Source organism: Acomys minous (assembly GCF_964271855.1).
Source record: "Acomys minous genome assembly, chromosome: 13".
In the NCBI taxonomy this organism is placed as follows: domain Eukaryota; kingdom Metazoa; phylum Chordata; class Mammalia; order Rodentia; family Muridae; genus Acomys; species Acomys minous.
In genome coordinates this window covers 58,071,421-58,090,960 of record NC_140495.1, presented here as the reverse complement: position 1 = coordinate 58,090,960, position 19,540 = coordinate 58,071,421, and the positions used below count along the sequence as shown (strand labels likewise).

Genomic DNA, 19,540 nt, shown 5'->3' with positions numbered 1-19,540 from the left:
ATACTTCAAAGTTTTGCATTCTCATACTTAGGACTCTATTTTGAAATCTATCTTTGTCTGTGAGATACCATCAAGATATAAGCTTTATTTTCTTCCAAATGGATAGATGCTTCTACATGGACTAAGTTATATGATCCCCACCCCCACCCCCGCCCCAGGCTCACAAGCCTTCAGCCTCCCTCCTGGCTGCCACATGGGGCAGACAGGGCTCTTCTGGGCATTCTGGCCCGGGTCCCAGCAGCATGACGCTGAGCAAGGCAAGGGTGTGGATAGCTAGTCTGTGTACCCCTCAAGGGCAGCTGGGATGGAGGAGGCGGAGCCTCAGCTGGCCAGCAGGTCCCGCAGGCCACTGTTGCAGGGCAGCAGGTCACATGCTCGCCGTGCTTTGCGATCCCGGACAGCCTTCAGGGCTGGGCTGTGTTGTAACAGGAGGGAGCAAATGTCCTCGTGACCCCTCTCTGCAGCCTGCGGGGAGAGAGAGGCCTGAGTCAAAAAAACGTACCAGAGCTGGGCCCCGTGCTTTCTTCCCTTTCGGGGCCTGCTTGCTCTGAAAATGGCCTCTGAAAACAGGAACCCCAGGTGTCCAAGCAGACCTCCAAATGCTACCAAAGCCCTGTGCTTTGTACACAGATCTGGGAAGCACCTGAGGCTGTTTGTGCAACTGGTCAGCATCAGTTCTATTTCAGCTATTCTGGAACTCTCCATGTAGACCAGACTGAAACTTGCCAATCCTCCTGCCTCTGCCTTCCAAGTGTTGGAATTACAGGTATGAACAGCCATGTCTGGGTCTTTATGCATGTCAGGCAAATGCTCCACCACAGAGCTCTTGCTAGCCAGCCCCCTTTATTTTTAACCTTTTGAAACATGGTCTCACTATGTTGCTCATGTCTATGTCTTTTTGGTTTTGTCTTGTTTTGTTTTGTTTCAAGGCAGGGTTTCTCTGCGTAGTTCTGGAACTCACTCTGTAGACCAGGCTGGCCTTGAACACACAGAGATCTGCCTGCCTCTGCCTACTAAGCACCGGAATTAAAAGCATACTCGAGTTGCAAATATAGTTCAGTGGTAAAGCACTTGCCTAGCAATTCCCCAGAACTTAAAACAGACAGGCAGACCGGGTGTGGTGGCGCACGCCTTTAATCCCAGCACTCGGGAGGCAGAGGCAGGTGGATCTCTGAGTTCGAGGCCAGCCTGGTCTACAACACAAATCCAGGACAGCCAAGGCTACACAGAGAAACCCTGTCTTGAAAAACAAACAAACAAACAAGACAGACAGATGGAGGGAAGAAGAGAAAGAAAGAGAGAGAGAGAGAGAGAAAGAAAGAAAGAAAGAAAGAAAGAAAGAAAGAAAGAAAGAAAACACGAGGGAGCAATTGGTAAAGTGGATGCCTGGAGGGCATCAAAAAATGATCATCCTAAACAAGAACAAAACAAAACAGGGCCAGGCATGGTGGCGCACGCCTTTAATCCCAGCACTCGGGAGGCAGAGGCAGGCAGATCTCTGTGAGTTTGAGGCCAGCCTCGTCTACAAAGGGAGTCCAGGACAGCCAAGGCTACACAGAGAAACTCTGTCTTTAGAAACAACAACAACAAAAGATAATTCTGTTTATGACCTAGAAAGTGGGTGTCAGAAAGACATAGTAGTAGTTTCAAAACGCTGATTATGTGGGAAAGCCTTCACAACTCACCACTGAGGAAAGAGAATTCACTCATGCACAGAGAAGAAAGGCTAAAAAATGATTTTTCTGAGGTGGTAATGAGCACTGGATTTCTGTTGGGTTTCTTTTCTCCATTTTTCTGTTTTCTACAATGATCATTATGATGCTTAGTGCTGGTTGTCAACTTTGTGGGGTGTTTTTGGTTTTGTTTTTCTTTTCTTCCAAGACAAGGTTTCTCTGTGTAGCCTTGGCTGTCCTGAACTCGCTTTGTAGAGCAGGATGGCCTCACGCTCACAAGAGCTGGGATTAAAGGCCTGCGCCACCACCGCCTGGCAACTTGGTAGGATTTATAATCACCTAGGAGACACACTTACGGGCATGACGGCATTTCTAGAGCACTTTAACCTCAAGAGCTGAGATGCCAGTGTCTGGAGCACTACCTTCATTCTCAGCATTTGGGAGGCGGGTAGATCTCTGTGAGTTAAAGGCCAACCTGGTCTACATAGTGAGTTCTAGGACGACCAGGGTTATTTAGAGGGATTCTGTCTCAAAAAAATAAAAATAAAAAAAAGAAAGAAAGAAAGAAAAAGAAAATTGTCACAGCAAAACAAGAAAATATAATATAATATAATATAATATAAGAATAAGATTAAGGAAAGGAAGGCGCAAAGGAGGCCGGACATACCTTATGTAGACTGGTCATGCCGTCATCGTCAGCCAGCTGGGGGTTGGACCCATGGGCAAGCAGCAGCCGCGCGATTTCTGTGTGCCCACAGTAGCTGGCCCGGTGCAAAGCCGTGGCACCCCCGTGGGTCTGGGCATCACACTTTGCTCCACTTTCCAGCAGAAATTGGCAAACGGCATAGTGCCCATTGCGGCTAGCGTAGTGCTACAGGAGGCAGAGACTAAAGTCAGATGGCAAAGTCCTGGTAGGTGACAAGGCAGGTGACAAAGCACTGGCTGGCACTCCAGCAAGGGGCAGACTTGGATCAGCTCAGAGACATTGTGCTCTTCCACTAATTAAAAAGACCCAGCTGCTCTGGCCAGAGTTAAAAGAGAAGTCTGGCTAAGGATGTGGTGTAGGTGGGGGAGTGCTTATCAGTCATGGGGGCACAGCCTGTGTGTGGAATCCCAGCACTTGGGTAAAGGCAGAGGGGTCAAGGACACACACACACACACACACACACACACACACACACACACCAATAACCAAACAACAAACAACAGAAAACAGAAGAGGGCTTTGCTGGAGGTAAAGGGGAAGAGAGCGGCAGCCCAGAGCTCACCAGTGCAGTGTAGCCGGCAGAGTCAGGCTGGCTAGGGTCTGTGGCTTTCTGGATAAAATACTTGACTCGGCCCAGGTCTCCATCCAGGGCTGCCGACCAGATTCCTGCACAAAACCCGTCAACACACTAAGCTGTTGCAGGGCACCTGATCACACTGTGAACCCCAAGATTGTGTCTTTCCTAGAAAAACCTGGGAGGCAGAGGCAGGTGGATCTCTGAGTTCAAGGCCAGCCTGGTCTACAGAGAGAATTCCAGGACAGCCAGGGCAACACAGAGAAACACAGTCTACAAACAAACAAACAAACAAACAGCTGATGGAACAGTGAAATGGCTCAGCAAGTAAAGTACCTGCCCCCAAGCCTGACTACCTGAGTCAGTTAGTCCCCTACACCTACACAGTAGGAGGAGAAAACTGACTCTAGCAAGTGTCCTCTGACAACCCAACTCATACTCGACACCTCACATACATGCCCTAAATAAATTCAAAAATAAGTAAAATTATGGAAATAAAATTGCCACAAATACTACTAGCCCAGTTGATGACAGAACTAATTAGGTGGTTTAGAATTTACTCATAATGCAGCAAAAATGATGGGAAAGGAAAAACAGAAGAGAATGCACTCAACATACTTCTAAAAGGAACCAGTGCCATGTCCTTGCCTGGCTGCAGGAACTTGACCTAACTGGGAAATCAAGGGAACGCAGAGCCATGCACAGGCAGGGAAGCTGGCATTGGTGGACCGGGCTCTCTTGTGGAGAACTGCAACGCCCCAGAAGCTCAGCATGGTTATTATATACAGCTGAACAGATAACTGGGGTTACTGCATCAAACAAAAGAGGCTGACCAAGGAGGCGGGGTTGTTACATACAGCTGGCCAAGGAGGTGGGGTTATTATACACAGCTGGCCAAGGAGGCGAGGTTATTACATACAGCTGGCCAAGGAAGCAGCTTTAGCTAGCCTCAGTTGGAGCTGACTCTGTAAAGGACCATGAATACTCAGGGGGAGAAATGATGGGACATTTTCTGCACATACTGTCACATCTGCACAGGGACCAGAGAAAGGATTTGCCATCCCTCTGAGCCTCAACCCCTGGTGTGTGTGTGTGTGTGTGTGTGTGTGTGTGTGTGTGCGCGCGCGCGCGCACCATTTCCCCAGAGGTCTGAGGCTAGGGTCCTTAACACATCTGGCTCAACAACACACGTTCACTCAGGGATTCCTCTGCTCCCAACAAATCACAAAGATACTGGGTGACGAGATAAGAATTATACAGAACTAAAGATAATCATAAGCTGGGCCTGGGAGAACATGCTGTTAATTTCAGCAATTCAGAGACAGAGGCAGGTAGAGAGAGCCCTGTGCATTCAGGGCCAGCTTGGTCTACAGAGTGAGTTCCAGAACAGCCAGAGCTACATAGTGAGACCTTGTCTCAAAACACAAAACAACCAAAACCAGAGCTAGAGAGATGGTTCAGCACCCATTGCTCTTCTGGAGTGTACCTGGGTTTGATTATAAGGTGGCTCACAACCATCTGTAACTGCAGCTCCAGGGGACTCTATCGCCTCTTCTGACCAGGTACACACATGGTGAATACATGCATGTAGGCAAAACAGTCACACATGTCAAACATATATTTGTGTGTCTGTAAGACAAATAATACATATTACATCTATATTAGATAATATACCTAAATGTATATTAAGTATAATATACATATAAACACATACATGTTTATATTTAAGCTTGTAATCAGAGAGATGGCTCAGTAGTTTTTCCTAGGGCCAGACAGCGGTAGTGCACACCTTTAATTCCAGCACCAGGGAGGGAGAGGCAAGTGGATTGCTGTGAATTTGAGGCCAGCCTGGACTACAAAATGAGTTCCAGGACAGCCAGGGCTATATAGTGAGACCCTGGGGGTGGGGGATCAACAAAACAAAACATAGACATAGATACACACACACACACACACACACACACACACTCACTCACTAAAAGTTGCTGGGCTGGAGAAATGGCTCAGCAGTTAAGAGCACTGACTGCCTTCCAGAGGTCCTGAATTCAATTCCCATCAACCACATGGTGGCTCACAACATCCTTGAGATTGGATGCCCTCCTCTGGCCTGCGGCTGCATATGCAGGCAGAGCACTGTATACATAACAAGAAATAAAATCTTTAAAAATAAATAAATAAAAGTTGCCAAAATAGGGCTGGAGAGATAGCTCAGAGGTTAAGAGCCCTGTCTGTTCTTCCAAAGGTCCAAACCACATGGTGGCTCACAACCATCTATAATGAGATTTGGTGCCCTCTTCTGGCGGGCAGGCACGCATGTGGGCAGAATACTTACTGTACAAATAATAAATAAACCTAAAAAAAAAAAAGATTTAAAAAAAGTTGCAAAAATAAATGAATTAAAAACTAAAAAGCATTAAAAAAAACTAAAGAGCATGATTTACAGAAAAAAAACTCACACAATAGGTGAGCATCTTTATCACATGTGGAAAATAAAGAATAAGGAAGCAAAATAGCAATAGATGACACACAAACTTTTTTTTTTTTCAAGACAGGGTCTCTCTGTGTATCCTTGGCTGTCCTAGACTCACTTTGTAGACCAGGCTGGCCTCAAACTCACAGTGATCCACCTGCCTCTGCCTCCCGAGTGCTGGGATTAAAGGCATGCGCCACCATGCCTGGCCACAAACTATTTTTCATTTTTATCTTTTTGAGACAAAGTGTCTCACTAGGCAGCCCTGCCCTGTCTGGCCTTGAACTTGTGATGTTAGAGTCACTCCTAAGGTAAACATTCCTAGATTGCTAGGCTGAGAGCTACCGTATGTCAGCAGAGTAGCCTGGAGGGGCGGGCCCTGCTTTGAACATGACAAGGTTTCTTTCTCAACAGGGGCTGGGCTGACATTTTGAGCCAGGTTATTTTCGGTCGTGGGGAACCAGCTTGTGCATGTCAGGATGGCTGTGACATGCGAAATGTCCCTAGACCTTTCCTTGGCTCTCTAAGGCATAAGGACGGTGTCTCCGAAGAGGTGTCACAGAACTGAGAGCAGGTGGCAAAGCTTCAAGTTAGCCTCAAGTCTGCAGGAAGAAGGCCAGTAAATAGAAGGAATGCTGTTAATTAGGCAAATGTCTGGCATACGTTAGAAACTCACTGTGCGGATGAGAGCTATAGCGAGGGTACGGAAACAGAGCTTTGTGGGCCACAATAGAGAACTTGGGATGGTGAACTAAAAACAATAGGAGCTGGAAAAATGGCCGCACAGTTGAGAGCGCCTGATGCTCGGCAGAGGCCCTGGCTCCCAGCGCCCGGCTGTAACATCTATATATATGCAATCCCAGGGAACTGACGGCCTTTTCTGGCCCCCACAGGCTGCAGGCACATGTGGTACACATGCACACACATGCAGGAGAATGCACATAGATTTAAAAAATAATAAAAGAAAGAAAGAAAGAAAGAAAGAAAGAAAGAAAGAAAGAAAGGCTGGCCAAGCATTGAGGGAGACAGAGGCAGGCCAATCTCTGAGTTCGAGGCCAGCCCGGTCTACAAAGTGAGTACAGGACAGCCAAGGCTACACAGAGAAACTCTGACTCAACAAATAAACAAACAAAACAAAAACAAACAAACAAAAAGTGGGGCTGGAGAGAAGATCCTGTGGTTAAGGGCACAGATTGCTCTTCCAGAGGTCCCCGGGGTTCAAATCCCAGCACCACATGGCAGCTCACTGTCTGTTAACTCCAAGATCTCACACTCTCACATAGACATATATGCAAGCAAAACACCAATGCATATAAAATAAAGGTTAATAATTTTAAAAAAGAGAGAGAGGTAAGTGCAATAATCTCATTTGCTATTTTCTAAAGGTAGAGAGGAATAAAACCACTCCCAGAGGGCATGAGAGGAAGCGAGAAGTCCTATTAAACCCCTAGCCCACAGGATGGCAGAAGCAGAGGAGGAGGAAGGGCACAGGCTAAGAAACCATTCCTATGGCATCGGTCAAGTGTGGCTGCATACACATCAGTAACATCTACCCTACCGCTGATGACAACCTTGCTATAACTGCACAAGCTCCCTGTACCTGGGATAACACAAAAGGTAACACACTTGTTGCTAGCACCAAGATCTCTGTTATGTTCTGGGACAAAACAGTTACATCCCCGCGCTGCAGTCACCTGTTTGGAGATCACTGTCAAGCTAAAACACTCACACCTGAGATCAGCAGGGGACAGCTCCCCTGACCTCCCAGGTGGCTACAACCCACCAGCTTCAGATTCTGTCCCTAGCTCCTCTGTCTCCTAGCTGGGTTGGTCTCCAGACCCAGGTCGCAAACCAGTGCCTCAGTTCACCCGTCCGCACTTGAGACGTGGTGGCCGAGGGGCTTCCTGCCATGTTTTGTTTGGTTTTGGTTTTTGGTTTTTCGAGACAGGGTCTCTCTGTGTAGACTTTACTGTCCTGGACTCACTTTGTAGACCAACCTGGCCTCGAACTCACAGCGATCCACCTGCCTCTGCCTCCCAAGTGCTGGGACTTTGAGATCAGCTTTCTTACACCAGGTCGGGAATCTCCAAACAGGGTTCGAAGCCTCTTTTTGACCACGTTCCCGGAGCTGCCGCCGGCCACGCGGCCGCCTCACCCCCTCTCACCCCTCTCGAAGTCCATCTCCTCCAGCGTCTGCTGTACCCCAGGCACCGCACCGGGGTGCGAGCAGCAGGAGACGTCCGCGCACGGTTGCGGCGCCGCCATGCCGGCGGCCCCGTCTGCAGCCCGACGCTCCTACGAACTGCCCACCCCCAAGCTGACCACTCGGCGTCCGTAGTTGACCTCCGAATCCCGCCCCCTCGCCCGAGCCGACCAATTCGACATTTAGACCTTAGCTTAGCAACCAATGACAGTAGGGAGGCGGGGCTGGGTGGGCTGCGCCTTGGTGTTCTGCCACCGCGGGATGGCGCCCGAGGCTAACTCAGCACAAGGAGGAGCAAAGGCGCGCGCGGGGGTAGGAGGGGCGGGGGCGGGGGCGGGGGCGGGGGGGGGAGGGTGGGGAAGGGGGGAGGGCTGCTGCGCGTCCCGGGAGGAGGCGGGACGGTTCCTGTCCTGTAGCCGCGCCTTGTAGGGTGTGGGGCCAGGCAGTTTGGCCCGCTCGGCCGTGTTTACGCCGCTTTTGCCAGTACCGAGGCCTTGCGGGCTCTCCAGGGCACATGGACTCTGGACGCGGCCCACGATCCTTCATCCCGTCTTTCCAGCATCACCCGAGCCACAGGCTGTCCACGGACAGCTCAGAGACCTCTAGAAAGCTACTAACACCCCGGACCCTGGTTCTTTAGCAATCCAGTGGGAAGCAGGTGGCCTGAAAGCAAGGATTGGGGCCCACCTTTGCGCTTAACCCTCCGTCCCCGCAGTGGGCGCTGTTTGCCAACAACCAGTGGCCCACTTCTGAGCTAAGGGGAACTCACTGGAGTCTGAGCCAGCCTTTTGACCCACGCTCAGGGAAACCAGGTTGCAGCCTGCTCAAGCTGCAGCCAAGTGGAGGGCGTGTGGGTGGGAGCAGGCAAGGGGGAGGTGCTCACTGTCGTGGTCTCTGTCCCTAAGCGCCAGTTAGATTTATCTAAACTAGGCGCGTCCAAATTGCAGCCAACAATAGCTTCGAATTTAGCATAACAAAATCTTAAAACGTCCTGTCTTACCCCCCTCCCACCCCCGCCCCATACCCTATTTTCCTTTTCGAATCCTGGGCAACTCCCATTAAGGGCACTCAAAAATGAATCTAGGCTGGGCCTGTTGTTTTTCTCAGGAACATCTGGGCCTACACCAACTCCCTCACTAGGACAAGCAAGGACTTGGAACTCACTGGGTGGCAGTAGGGGGCTATATTTCCCTACAGAGATGGGGCATCCTTGGAGTAGAAAGCTACAAGTATTGTCCCTCCACCCGCTGAGCTTGTCCTCAGCTCCATCTTTGTAAAACACCGTCCACACAACCTTGAGAAGCTTCTAGGAGGCCCTCTCCTTCAGCTCCCTCACTCCCTGCTCACCCTCCCTTGGAGTTCTGGGAAGACAAACGCCCTCTCCTCTTGCCCCAGTGCTGACTTTTCCTAGGGCACCAGGCCAAGTCCAGCTCCCAAGGGGATGTAGCCCTGGTCTGGTTCCCAGTCCCATAGGCACCACTGTGGGAAAACACTTGAGGCTCAGCTGGCCCCTCCAGAGATGGGGCACAGACAAGCCTTAAGACCATGACGGGCCCAGCCCAAAGCATGGCTCCCTCTCAGTTCGGATGGGTTTCAGTCAAAACATCGGTGCACCGCAGTTACATTTCATTGTCTCCATTTTATTTGTCAATATAAAAATACTCAAATATTTACAACAAATAAATATGTAGGAACACAATAAGTTACACTGTTAGGAGCCCTTTTCCTAGAGCTGGGAGAGGGTATGCCAGTATCCAAAGCACGCCCACCTTCTCCCTCCCCCCCCTCCCGACAACCTTTCCCAGCCCAGTGGGAAGAGCACAAGTATAAAAAGACCATGGACCCCAGACGCCAAGTGGGAGGCCCTGCCCACCCTTCCCCCTGAAACAGGAGGCTCCGTCTCCTCCCCCAATCCCCCCCGCCCAGAAAACATTCAAAGCCCTAGAGGCGCAGGACTAGGCCCACCCCTGAATCCTGCACTCTCCCAAAAGGGGCACAACACCCTGTCCATCCCATCCCCGTATGTACATCACTGTCCCAAGCTCGGGACAGGTGGGGGTAGGAGAAGCAAAGTGGTATGACCCCCCTTCCCCTTCATAGCTCCAAAGACTCACCAGGAGGACCCCAGGCCAAGGGAAGACTTGACAGAGACAAGGTTATGTCACACGCACACCCACCTCTCCACACACACGTCAACACATACATATATGCACAAACACACCCACATCTTGAAACTTCTGTCTTGTAAAGTTTTGGCTGCTGGGGTTCCACGTGTCTGAAATTCACAGAGGCAGGTGTGCCTGCCTCCTGTGAGACTGATGCCCTGGTGAGCCATACCAAGTGGCAGTGCCCATGCTGAGCAGGTCTTCATGGCTGGGCAAATGCTGGGCAGTGTCTGTCCCAGGCAGAGCAAATATCCCTGCCATGTCCCTGAGGTAGCTGGTGCCTGTGCAAAAGTAAGAGTGCACCTCCCAGGAAAACCCCCCCGCCAGTGAGGTGGGGGGTTTCCCTCATACTGAAGACTCCTCTGGGTTGGAGTCAGGCAGTGGCTGGCGCTGCTGTAGCTTGCGTCGCAATTCATCAGCGATCTCAGGCAGCGGGTGGCCAAGTCCTCCCCGGTCCTCTCCTCCCAGCTGTAAGCGCACATAGCCGTTGGCATTTGAGTTCCGACCCCCTAGGTGAAGCCGAGTCGGAGAAGGCAGAGGCTGGCCAGGTATGCCAGGAGGTGGAGAAGGGGGCCCACCCCCGGGCTGGCACCGGGCGTGACCAGGCACGATCTTGAGAGAGCCATCTGAGTAATAGTAGCCAACGGGATCCCAAAGTTTCTCATCTGTTTCAGGGCCAGGACGGAAGGGGGGGCTGGTTGGTTCCTTGGGCAGTTCCAGGGGGTACACCAATGTCCTCTCGGCTGCCTTGGCACCTTTTTCTAGCTCTTCTCGCAGTCGCCGACGAAGTGACAAAACCAGGAGCAGCAGCACCAGGCACACAGCGCCCAGGGCCACCACAGCTAACCATACAAGTCCCAGGTTTTCCAAGGGAGCCCGTGCCTCCAGGGTCACCGACGGGCCAGCTACCACAGTAACAAGGTATCTTTCCGAAGCCAGCCTTGTCCCCTGCTCCTCCGAATAGCAGTGATAGGACCCGGCGTGGCGGGGCTGGGCGGCCATCACAACCAGTGCCTGGAGGCCAGTGTCATAGAGGAAGGAGCCAGATTGTTCTGCAGGGAGGTCCCGGCCTCTGAAGGTCCAGTGGGCACGGGCCAAATTGGATGAGAGGTGGCAGGGTAGGACCAAGTCTGTGCCTGCTACTACTGTGATGTTTTTGGGAGTAGATCTGACTGCAGGGGACAAAGAGAGAGAGAGAGAACAAAGTGTTAACACGGGAAACCCATGATGGGAGGAGATGCTGTACCAACTCTGGCTGTGATCCAGGGGGCCATCCCCCAAATGAGGGGAAAGCAGCTCACCTTTCTTAATGCCACACTGGTTACACATCTTAGAGGTGTCTAAGTTTGCCACATGCTGGACCAGAAGGGATCTGCTGGGAGGTGAGAAGGCATGAGCAGGCTCTATCCAAGCACCACTTCCACCTGCCCCCACCCCCAGCCCCGGCACTCACAGATAACCGACTCACCCTGAGTGAGCACTGGTGGTGGCCACACATCTACTGGTGTTGACATTCCAGGCACAGTATGGGTCCCGAGCAAGGACACAGTCTACACAGAAGCGGTACTTTGCGCAGTCTGCCAGGGATAGCTGAAGCAGCTGAGAGCGAGAGCCAGCAAAAAGCAACTTCTGTAGAAAAATAAGGCAGAGGGTGAGCCACGAACGTCACGCTGGTGAGATTGCTGAGATTTGTGCAGAGACAAGTGCACAAGGTCCCGAAGGAGGCAGAAGAAAAATCCAGGCCAGAGGGGAAAAAATGTGATGAGGGCTTATGACAAGCCAGCACAGTCCTAATCACTTTACAGACATGACCTTATTAGAAGGGACAGCGGACCTGTGAGGCTGCCGTGTAAGCACACTTGCTCACACACAGTTCAGGGAACTCGGTCCCTCCAGCCCCAGGAGTCAGGCACAGCAGTGCCCACCTAAGGTGTTTTTCCTCTGTTGGAATGGCAACTGCCAATCTGGGTGCTCAGCCCCACACTTTCCTTGCTGCCATTTCATTATTCAGTGTTCTGGGGAGCAACTTTGCATCACAATAGCTCGTAAAAGGCAAGCAAATCAGAATCCAGAGAATGCTGCAAATATACCAGTTTTGCATAAAGGTTAAAAAAAAAAAGTGACCACTTCAAAGAAATGATCCAGAAGATGGAGGGCCTGGCTCAGAGGCCCACTGGTCACTGGGAGAAAATGGATGTCTCTGTTGCATGGGTACCAAAACATCTGGGAGCCTGGGAGGTCTGGTCAACCAGGGTGTGACTAAGATGCTGCACACAGAGCCCTAGCCCCACTTGGAAGGACCTGAGAAAACACAAGGGTATTTGCTAAGGCTGGGTTCTGGGAATGGGGGGCCCACAGGAGCTGGCTCTATGTAAGAACCCTTGGAGGACAGGTTCCGGCCGGTGAGTGAGTGCTCTTACTTCCTGGAACTCACAAGAGATAAGAGAGGGATTCTGAGCTGGCCAATCACATGAGCCCAGCTATGGAAGGTCGAAAGATTGGGTGTGAGAAAGGTGGTGCTGCAGAGAGCAGCTAGGGAGGTACCTTGCTCTGAGACAGCACCAGACTTTCTACCGGCTCCTGGTCAAACACCTGCAGCTCCTCTACCATGTGGGCCCAGGGCCCCAGGCTCACAGCTTTCAGCAGCCAACCGTCTCCTAGGAGACGAGGAGAATATGTCAAACGATGAGTGATCGGGCCCTGGGGCACCCCCAGGTTTCCAGGCTCGGGCACACCTGAAGTGCCTACCTGTGCCAATGAAGAGCACCGTGTAGGTGGCGCCATCAAGCCCTGTGACCCTGTCGGCCACCACGTGTGTGAAGTTGGTGTTCTTCTTCACAAGCAGGGGACGGCCCAACCGAGGCCTCACCTGTTCCTCCACCAGCGGGTGCTTCTTGATGAAGTTGAGTGTGTTGTCTGGCAGCTCCAGGGAACTGGTGTAGCCGTTGTCGCGGTGCCAATTGTTGATGCACTGTGTTGGGGCGGGATGCGGGGAAGCAGGCCGTCAGCTGGGTGAACGAATGGGTCCTGGAGCTGACGATGTTGGGAGCACATCCCCATGCCGGAAACTCACCGAGCCAGGCCGAGGGGTGGGGACTGGGTCGGTATAGCGGGTCCACTTCTGGGCTTGCTCACTGTACTCTTTGTAGGGACCCTCAAACACCTGCTGGATATGTTCCAACTGGTACTCACAGATTGCTGACAGGTCCATATCACCCCTGTTAAAAGAAAACCTTCAAAGTCAGGTGTGGTGCCCACTTGGCCCCCACCATACCCAGAAAACACTTAATGGCTCTGAGGTGTCACCTAAGGTAGCATTCTGCTCCCCTCCCCCACAGAGGTTTAAAAAGAGCAGACGCAGAGTGATCTTGGCTGCCAGGCACTGACCACTGAACTCCATCCGGAGGCCTGTGCGGTCCCTCACACCCACACACCGTCTCCAACCTGACCACTTGCTCCTCCCTACCCCCAGCTACCTCAGAGCCGCTCACCATCGCGCTTGAAAAACCCCAAAGAAGGTGGTGTTGTGCCAGGAGGCGCCCGGGAGGGTGTGCACTGCCCGCAGGTGGTTGAAATAGACTTTCCAGGCAGGGGCTGAGCACACCAACTGCGCTTTCAGGAATGTTGTCCACTTCTTCTGCAGGGTCCGTGCTCCCCCCAGGTCGCCCTGGCAGATGGATGGCAAGGAGACATGGTTGGTCAGCCTGCCAAGCCTTCAGGGCTCCCACTGGCCACCACTGTGGAACTCGGTACCTTACAGACGCGAGCAATCCGAGCCACCACCTGCTCGGCGTAGCAGTCGTACTCCACGGCCCGCTCACTGAAGAAGAAGTAGATCTTGTCGTCGTCTCCCGTGAAGCTCCCCACACTCTCAGGGACGTAGGCAGAGCCTACAAAGTGGGGTTCTGGGGCAAAGCAAGGAGGGTCAGTGGCAGGGTGCCAGGGCCCTAGGCGGTCCTCCCGTCCTTGGCTTCCCCAGTCCCATTCCACTAACTCACCATTCAGCCAAAAGGCCAGGTACTCTGTCTTGATGGGGTGGTGGGGCCCCATGTTTCTCAGGATAACAGGCTCTGTACCCAGGAAGTTGTTGAGTGTGGCTGAGTACAGCTCGCCGTCTACGGGAGATGAGCAGCGGGTCAAACAAGCTATAAGTGTGATGCATACGTGTACTCTGAAGACAGGTGTCAGCGTGTGGCGGAGAGGGTCCCAGCCTTGCCCTGTCTGTCCTGGAGGTGGACACTCACCCACAAGGAGGCCAGTGTGGCCCTTAGCCGGGTCATACGGACATTTCCCCTTCCCGTCCTCAAATCCTCTGCGATCCAAGGTAAAAGTGAGCATGTCCTAGGGGCAGGAAGACATTTAAGACAGGCACTGACACCGGGGTTGGGGTGGGGGGCTTGCACAGCCTGAAAAAACCACAGTCTGAGAGGCTGAGGAAGGAGGTCACAGAGGTTAGGGGCACGCCCAAAGATGGGCCGCAGCACTCACAATGTAGGTGCACTTTGGCTGGAAGGCGTAGGTGCCACAGACGTACAGGTGGGAGGCATTGTACGGCTGAAGGAAGCGGATGAAGTTGAAACATTCGGTCTTCAGAGAGAAAGGTACACAAGTTAGCGAGCCCTGAGAGCTAGAGATCTCCAGGGTCCGGGATGAAGCAGGAGACTAGCAAGCATTCCCCTGCATTCCTGCCGGGGGTGGGGGTGGGGGGGTACTCTAAGCACCCACCTGGTTGCTCTTCCCCTTCTGGGTACACTCAATCTTCTTCTCAGCTGGGGCCTCCCAGGAGATCTGAGGACCGTAAAGGACATATCAGCAACGTCCCAGGCATGAGCTAAGTGTGTGTCCCAAACACAGCTTGAGCTACACCACCGGTGACACCTGGTCCCCAAACCATCCCACCTGACAGAAACCATCAGCGAAGAGCAATTGCTGATCCGGACACCAAGAGAGAGCTCTGGGCTGAGGGACAGCCTGCACAGGCCACAGCCCTTGAGACTTTTCCCTCTCCCCTCTGTGTGCCTCCCACTGCCCCACCTCTCACCACTCCATGCAGTTCCAGGGCCTCCACGGTGAAGACAAACAGCGCCTCTCGGGCCCCCACATATAGAAGCCCAGAATGCTCAGTCAAGGTCAAGGTCAGGAAGTCCTGGATGCCTGTCTGGGAGAACCGCCTCACTACTGTGGCCAGGTCTGCAGAAACAGGGACAAGAGCAAAGGAGGGGGGAGGATGAGCAAGGGGTGCAGGGCAACCTCCCTGGGGTTCCAGGAAGCCATCAATCTCCCTTTGTCCAAGGATCCCCTGGGTCTCATCATGGCTGTTCATTACAAAAGCTAGCAAGCACCACACACAGATGACAGCCAAAGCCCTATTGGCCATAGAGGACTTTTTCTGAATAGCCTTTGGCTCAACAGCTCCACCCTTCCCAGGCTTCCAAAACTCTTCTTCAGCCTGGGAGGAGGCAATCTGGGCTAGCGAAGGGGGGAAGGAAGGATATCTCAGCCAAAGCTTCCGGCCAGAGGAAGCCATCTGACCAATGGTTCTCGCTCAGGGTCAGCGGTACCTCAGGCACGAAGCTGGGCACTTCCCCCGACCCGGCTCCCTCAGCTGCTATTTCCTCCTTGCTGACCACATCAGGGTCCAGCCAGACCCCAGTGGCAGGTTTAGCAGGAAAGCACAGAACAGTTGGGAGCATTCCTTGTCTCCTCGCGTCCAGCAGGCACCAATCCAGGCTTCCAGAGGCGCAAGGACAGATGGGCACAGGATTGGCAAGGTGGCGTGTGGAGAGCCAGGAAAGATGTTAGGACTTGGAGGGGGGTGGGGGAGGGAAGTGTCAAAGGGACCAGAGACTCAGCAATCAGAGATAGTGTTGGAGGCTGGGAAGCTGCCATCAGGACACGTAGGACATGGTCATACATATAGTCATGTGATCTGTCAGAGGCCCTGCCCACCTGTCCACAGGGGTCCCATGGAGGCCAGCCTTGGTACAGGAGGGGCTTCATTAGCGGCTGAGTGCAGCCTGCGGGAGGTGAGCTCATCCCACGTCCCAAGAGCCCATAGACGATATAAACACCTGACATCACCTCTCCATACAGGTGTGTGCGCAAAGGAGCGCTGTCTGGTCTGCGCTGCCTCCTCCCCCAGAAGCACAGGCGCTTACACACACCCATGGAGAAGCACCAGAAAGAAGGCTCCCGTGTCAGGGCAGCGGGAGAGGGCCTTTAGGGTGAACTAAGGGGCTTCTAGGGACAGACCCGAGCGAAGACTGGAGACGAGGTTAGGCTTACACTTGGCCTGGGGTTCACGTTTCTCTCTCTGGGCTTCCAAGCGTGTGAGTGACAATTCAAGGGAGGAACAGTGAGGGTGACTCAGAAACTACCACCCTTGCACACCAGCACAGCCAAGTCTGGGTGGTGGGGGTGAGGGTAAGAGATCGCACAACGTTATCCTAGTGTCAGGGGGAGGCAAATCCCAGATCTAGACCCGCACTACCAGTTCTGGGTCCCTGGGGCCACTCACATTTCTTAGAAAGCCATACCACACATGTCAGTATAAAGGTGCATGCTTGGGGGTATTTCCTCAGCAGCAGCGGCCCTTCCTTCAAGTAAGCATCATTCTCCCCGCCCTTCCCACTCCCCCCCCCCCCCCCAGCAATCTACCCCTACCTCCCATGCTTCAGGCACTCACCGCCAGAAGATACTGTCTTCCGGGGCACAAGGTTCCACCACACCTCATCCCCAATGCCCAGGCCCCACAGCCCCGCTACTAGCAGCCAGACAGCCCAGTGTGGGGCCATGGCAGACGCCCAGGGTCTAAACTTCAGTCCAGCGGCCCTGTTGAAGGAAAAGAAACTGGTCAGCATCCCAGACCGGAAGGGCCCCCCGCCCCCGCACCAAGAGACAGGCAGCACAGGGCGCAGGCTTGACCGCAAACTCCCCAAGAGCTCCTGGATCTCCCCATGCTCCCTTTTTTTTTTTTGAGAGGTCGTACTAGCTCCTACAACAGGCCTCTGCCCCCAGAAGCCCTGGGGGTCTCCCAGAAGAGCAAGGAGAGGAACTGAGTCAGCAAGTAACAGGCGTGGGCAGTCATCAAAAAGCCTTCTGTGGCCTCCAGGCCATCCCTACTCCCTCCCTTCAACTGGGAGTTGTGTAGAAAAAATAAAAAGGGGACGCCCCTCCCCTTTCAGGCCTAAAAGGTTTCAGAGTTTCTTAGAATAATCATAAGAAACGGGACCTGCCGCTACCAGTGGGACTCCAGCAGCCAGCCCTAAGACCTAATTCGGGGAGGTATACCCCTTACTCGGCAGAGGCAGGCAGGCGGCTAGGCAAAGACCTCTAGTGGGGGACTTGCAGCAGGCGGCGTGCAGAGTTCCCGGCCCCAGCCTGTCCCCTCCCCCAGCGCAGACAATAGCCGGGCAGAGCCCAAACCCGGTTCCACATCAGCAGGGCTGGAGTAGGAGTGAGGCCGGGAACCAAACGGGCCAGGCTTCCCGAGGCCCCTTTGTTGCCCAAGAGGGAGGCAGGAAGTGGGTGGGATGGGCGTGGAAATGACCAGGACCAGTCCAGTTCCACCAAGAGCCTTCTACCAGACGCTGACCCTCCTGCAGAGCGGCGGTCGGGGAGTGAGTCGGCTCCGGGCGCATGGGGAATCTCCCCACCGCAGCGGGAGCTGGGTCTTGGAGGGAAGTGAAAATGGTTGGGGAGGCCGAAGCGGCGTTCTCCTGGACCACAGGGGATGCCCACGAATGGCCCTCGAGGGCTACGTCCCCACCTCTCCAACCCCATCATCGCCAGCTCTGATGAACGCTCTTAACTCGGGGATTGCACCCCGGGGACTCTGCCCTAAGGCACTAGGCCAACGAGGCTGATTTCCACTAAACCAGACGCCCAGGGCCGGGAAGAGAGAGGCAGAATCTAGGGATTTCACTCCAAAACAAAGGTTCCTAGCCAAGACCCTGTCCGGGTCTCCCTACTGTGGGCTCTCCCCTCCCCCAGCTCCAGGGATTTGAATGCAAACAAAGCGGCAGCACTGGGAGCGTGGCAAAACCCGGCTTGCGGACGCCCCCTGTCGGCCCAAAACCCGAGCGCGGGAAGGGCGGGGGGCTGGGGCTGCCTTCCCGCGGGCAGTCCCCCCTGACACACCCTCAGCTTCCCTTCTGCCAATTACCCTAGGCTGGGGTCAAAACCCGGTGGCGTGCTCCGAGAATCCGCCTGCGTAGCGGTGACCCAACCCCCAGCTCTTCCCAAGGCAAGGGACACCGACAGCCACGGGAGATGGAGGGGTGCAGGACCAGGATTTGCGCCCCACACTTGCACACCCGGTCGTGGAACGCGGCGCTCCAGCGCGGGACCCGGCGGCCGAGCTCTGGCGAGGGGGCTGGCTCTCAGTGCTAGCCCGCCTCCCTAGCAGAACGGGAGGGCGGGGGGCCAAGCTAGGGAAATCCGATCCCACAACATCGGCCACGGTCCAAGCCCGCCCCGAACTTTCCGTCGAGGTTGGGGGGAACCGGAGCAGTTCGCGAGCCTAGCAAAGATTAGGACCTCGAGCCGAACAACCCCAGGGTCCCCCACTGCCCCTAGCTCCGTCCGCACCCTCAGGGTCCCGCCGCTCCGGCCACTGGAGCTGCAGGCACTGCTTGCTTTACTGCCAATCGCCCGCGGGGCAACCCGCGGCGGGCTCGAGTGGGACCCAGATCGGACAGCTGTCTGCGCTGCCGCCCCGCCCTGCACCCCCAGACGCTGTCCCCTAGCGCCGCGCGCCAGCCCATGCCCAAGCAAGGGGACAAAGCGGCGGCTCCGGGCCCCCACAGCTCCGGCCTCACTCACCTCTTCGGTGCAGCTCGAATCCCTAGGCGCCACCCTCGCGTCTGGCTCCGGCCACGGTCCTCCCGTATCTCTGCGCCGCTCCAGTCGGCGCGCGCCGGCCAGCACGCTGAGGCTGTCCCGCGCCACCGCCCCTCAGCCCCAGCAAGGCTCCCGGAGCCCCTGAGCTTGGGTTCGGCGTTCCACCGCGCCGGGCGCCGGTTCTTTCTCCGCTGCAGCCGCCGCTCTCCGCCCCCAACCCCCTGACGTCAGGCGAGGAAGGTGTCGAGTGGTGGCCGGGGGCGGGACGAGAAGGCCCGCCCAGGAGGGGGCTGCGACCCGGCTGCCTTGCTTGCCCAGCACTGAGACTCGGGGACCCCCGCGACTCTGGCAGCCCTGGAGCCAAGGTCTACGCCGTGACGCCTAGAGGAGGGGGGCGGGGAGGGAGTCAAGGCGTTGCCACCAGGAACAGCACTCACCTGGTCTTCCAGAAGTGTGCCTTCAAACCCTTCAGCGAGCAGGGCTCAGCAAGGGCTGAGGGGCCCCCCCACGCTCCGTTTACAAGAACGAAAGCTGGCGAGCCATTTTGGGACGCATATCCGAAGGAAGGGGAGCAACAGAGGAAACTATAGTTTCTCTCAGGGGCTAACCACAGTGGTCAGTCTTTTGGTTCCAAAGTCCTCCTTTCTGGCCCTAACCCTTGGACTAGAAGGAGCCGCGCACAGGCAGAGAAGACCCTCAAGTCTCCAGGCAGCTCCTTGTTGCCAGGCCTACCCCCAGGAAATGACTTCTGGTGCCACTTGGAAGGTTGATTAACAAGTGGCACGAGCCCTACTGTTCAGATGAAAGGGAGCTGAAGGGAGCCACGCTGAGAGCCACCACCATCACCTTCAAGAACTGGCAGCCTCCGCCCACAGCCGCTGCTAGAAGTCGCTTGTAGCATTGGCCTC

General features: G+C 54.5%; 2 protein-coding genes across 7 annotated transcripts; both read right to left on the bottom strand.

Moving 5' to 3' along the window:
- Positions 1-65: 65 nt before the first annotated feature.
- Positions 66-7,761, bottom strand: ANKRD39 (ankyrin repeat domain 39). 2 transcript variants are annotated; one of them, XM_084755027.1, is made up of 4 exons: positions 7,589-7,761; positions 2,942-3,045; positions 2,324-2,544; positions 66-483 (listed from the first exon to the last, which is right to left on the bottom strand). In XM_084755027.1, the coding sequence occupies exons 1-4, from the start codon at positions 7,686-7,688 to the stop codon at positions 405-407; spliced, it is 504 nt and encodes a 167-aa protein (XP_084611153.1). In that variant the 5' UTR covers positions 7,689-7,761; the 3' UTR covers positions 66-404. The 2 variants fall into 2 exon arrangements, with proteins under 2 accessions (XP_084611153.1, XP_084611152.1); XM_084755026.1 differs by having other exon boundaries at positions 66-465; positions 2,341-2,544; positions 7,589-7,756.
- Positions 7,762-9,245: 1,484 nt separating this feature from the next.
- Positions 9,246-19,005, bottom strand: SEMA4C (semaphorin 4C). Of its 5 annotated transcripts, none has more exons than XM_084754625.1 (15): positions 18,615-19,005; positions 16,477-16,622; positions 14,833-14,981; positions 14,517-14,579; positions 14,280-14,378; positions 14,036-14,132; positions 13,790-13,906; positions 13,545-13,696; positions 13,283-13,458; positions 12,865-13,009; positions 12,540-12,762; positions 12,336-12,448; positions 11,260-11,420; positions 11,093-11,166; positions 9,246-10,963 (listed from the first exon to the last, which is right to left on the bottom strand). In XM_084754625.1, the coding sequence occupies exons 2-15, from the start codon at positions 16,583-16,585 to the stop codon at positions 10,137-10,139; spliced, it is 2,505 nt and encodes an 834-aa protein (XP_084610751.1). In that variant the 5' UTR covers positions 16,586-16,622; positions 18,615-19,005; the 3' UTR covers positions 9,246-10,136. The 5 variants fall into 5 exon arrangements, with proteins under 5 accessions (XP_084610751.1, XP_084610754.1, XP_084610753.1 ...); XM_084754628.1 differs by having other exon boundaries at positions 11,093-11,163; positions 18,615-19,002; XM_084754627.1 differs by lacking the exon at positions 18,615-19,005 and adding an exon at positions 17,956-18,276.
- Positions 19,006-19,540: the final 535 nt, after the last annotated feature.

Coding starts and splice junctions, on each gene's coding strand:
- SEMA4C (XM_084754625.1), bottom strand. CDS start 16,585: ATGGCCCCACACTGGGCTGTCTGGCTGCTAGTAGCGGGGCTGTGGGGC. Junction 14,580..14,832: donor CCCTGGAACTGCATGGAGTG/GTGAGAGGTGGG, acceptor TACGGTCCTCAG/ATCTCCTGGGAGGCCCCAGC. Junction 11,421..12,335: donor TGGTGCTGTCTCAGAGCAAG/GTACCTCCCTAG, acceptor ATTTTTCTACAG/AAGTTGCTTTTTGCTGGCTC.
- ANKRD39 (XM_084755026.1), bottom strand. CDS start 7,688: ATGGCGGCGCCGCAACCGTGCGCGGACGTCTCCTGCTGCTCGCACCCC. Junction 3,046..7,588: donor GGAGATGGACTTCGAGAGGG/GTGAGAGGGGGT, acceptor GGTTTTGTGCAG/GAATCTGGTCGGCAGCCCTG. Junction 2,545..2,941: donor CTGCCGGCTACACTGCACTG/GTGAGCTCTGGG, acceptor TGCCTCCTGTAG/CACTACGCTAGCCGCAATGG.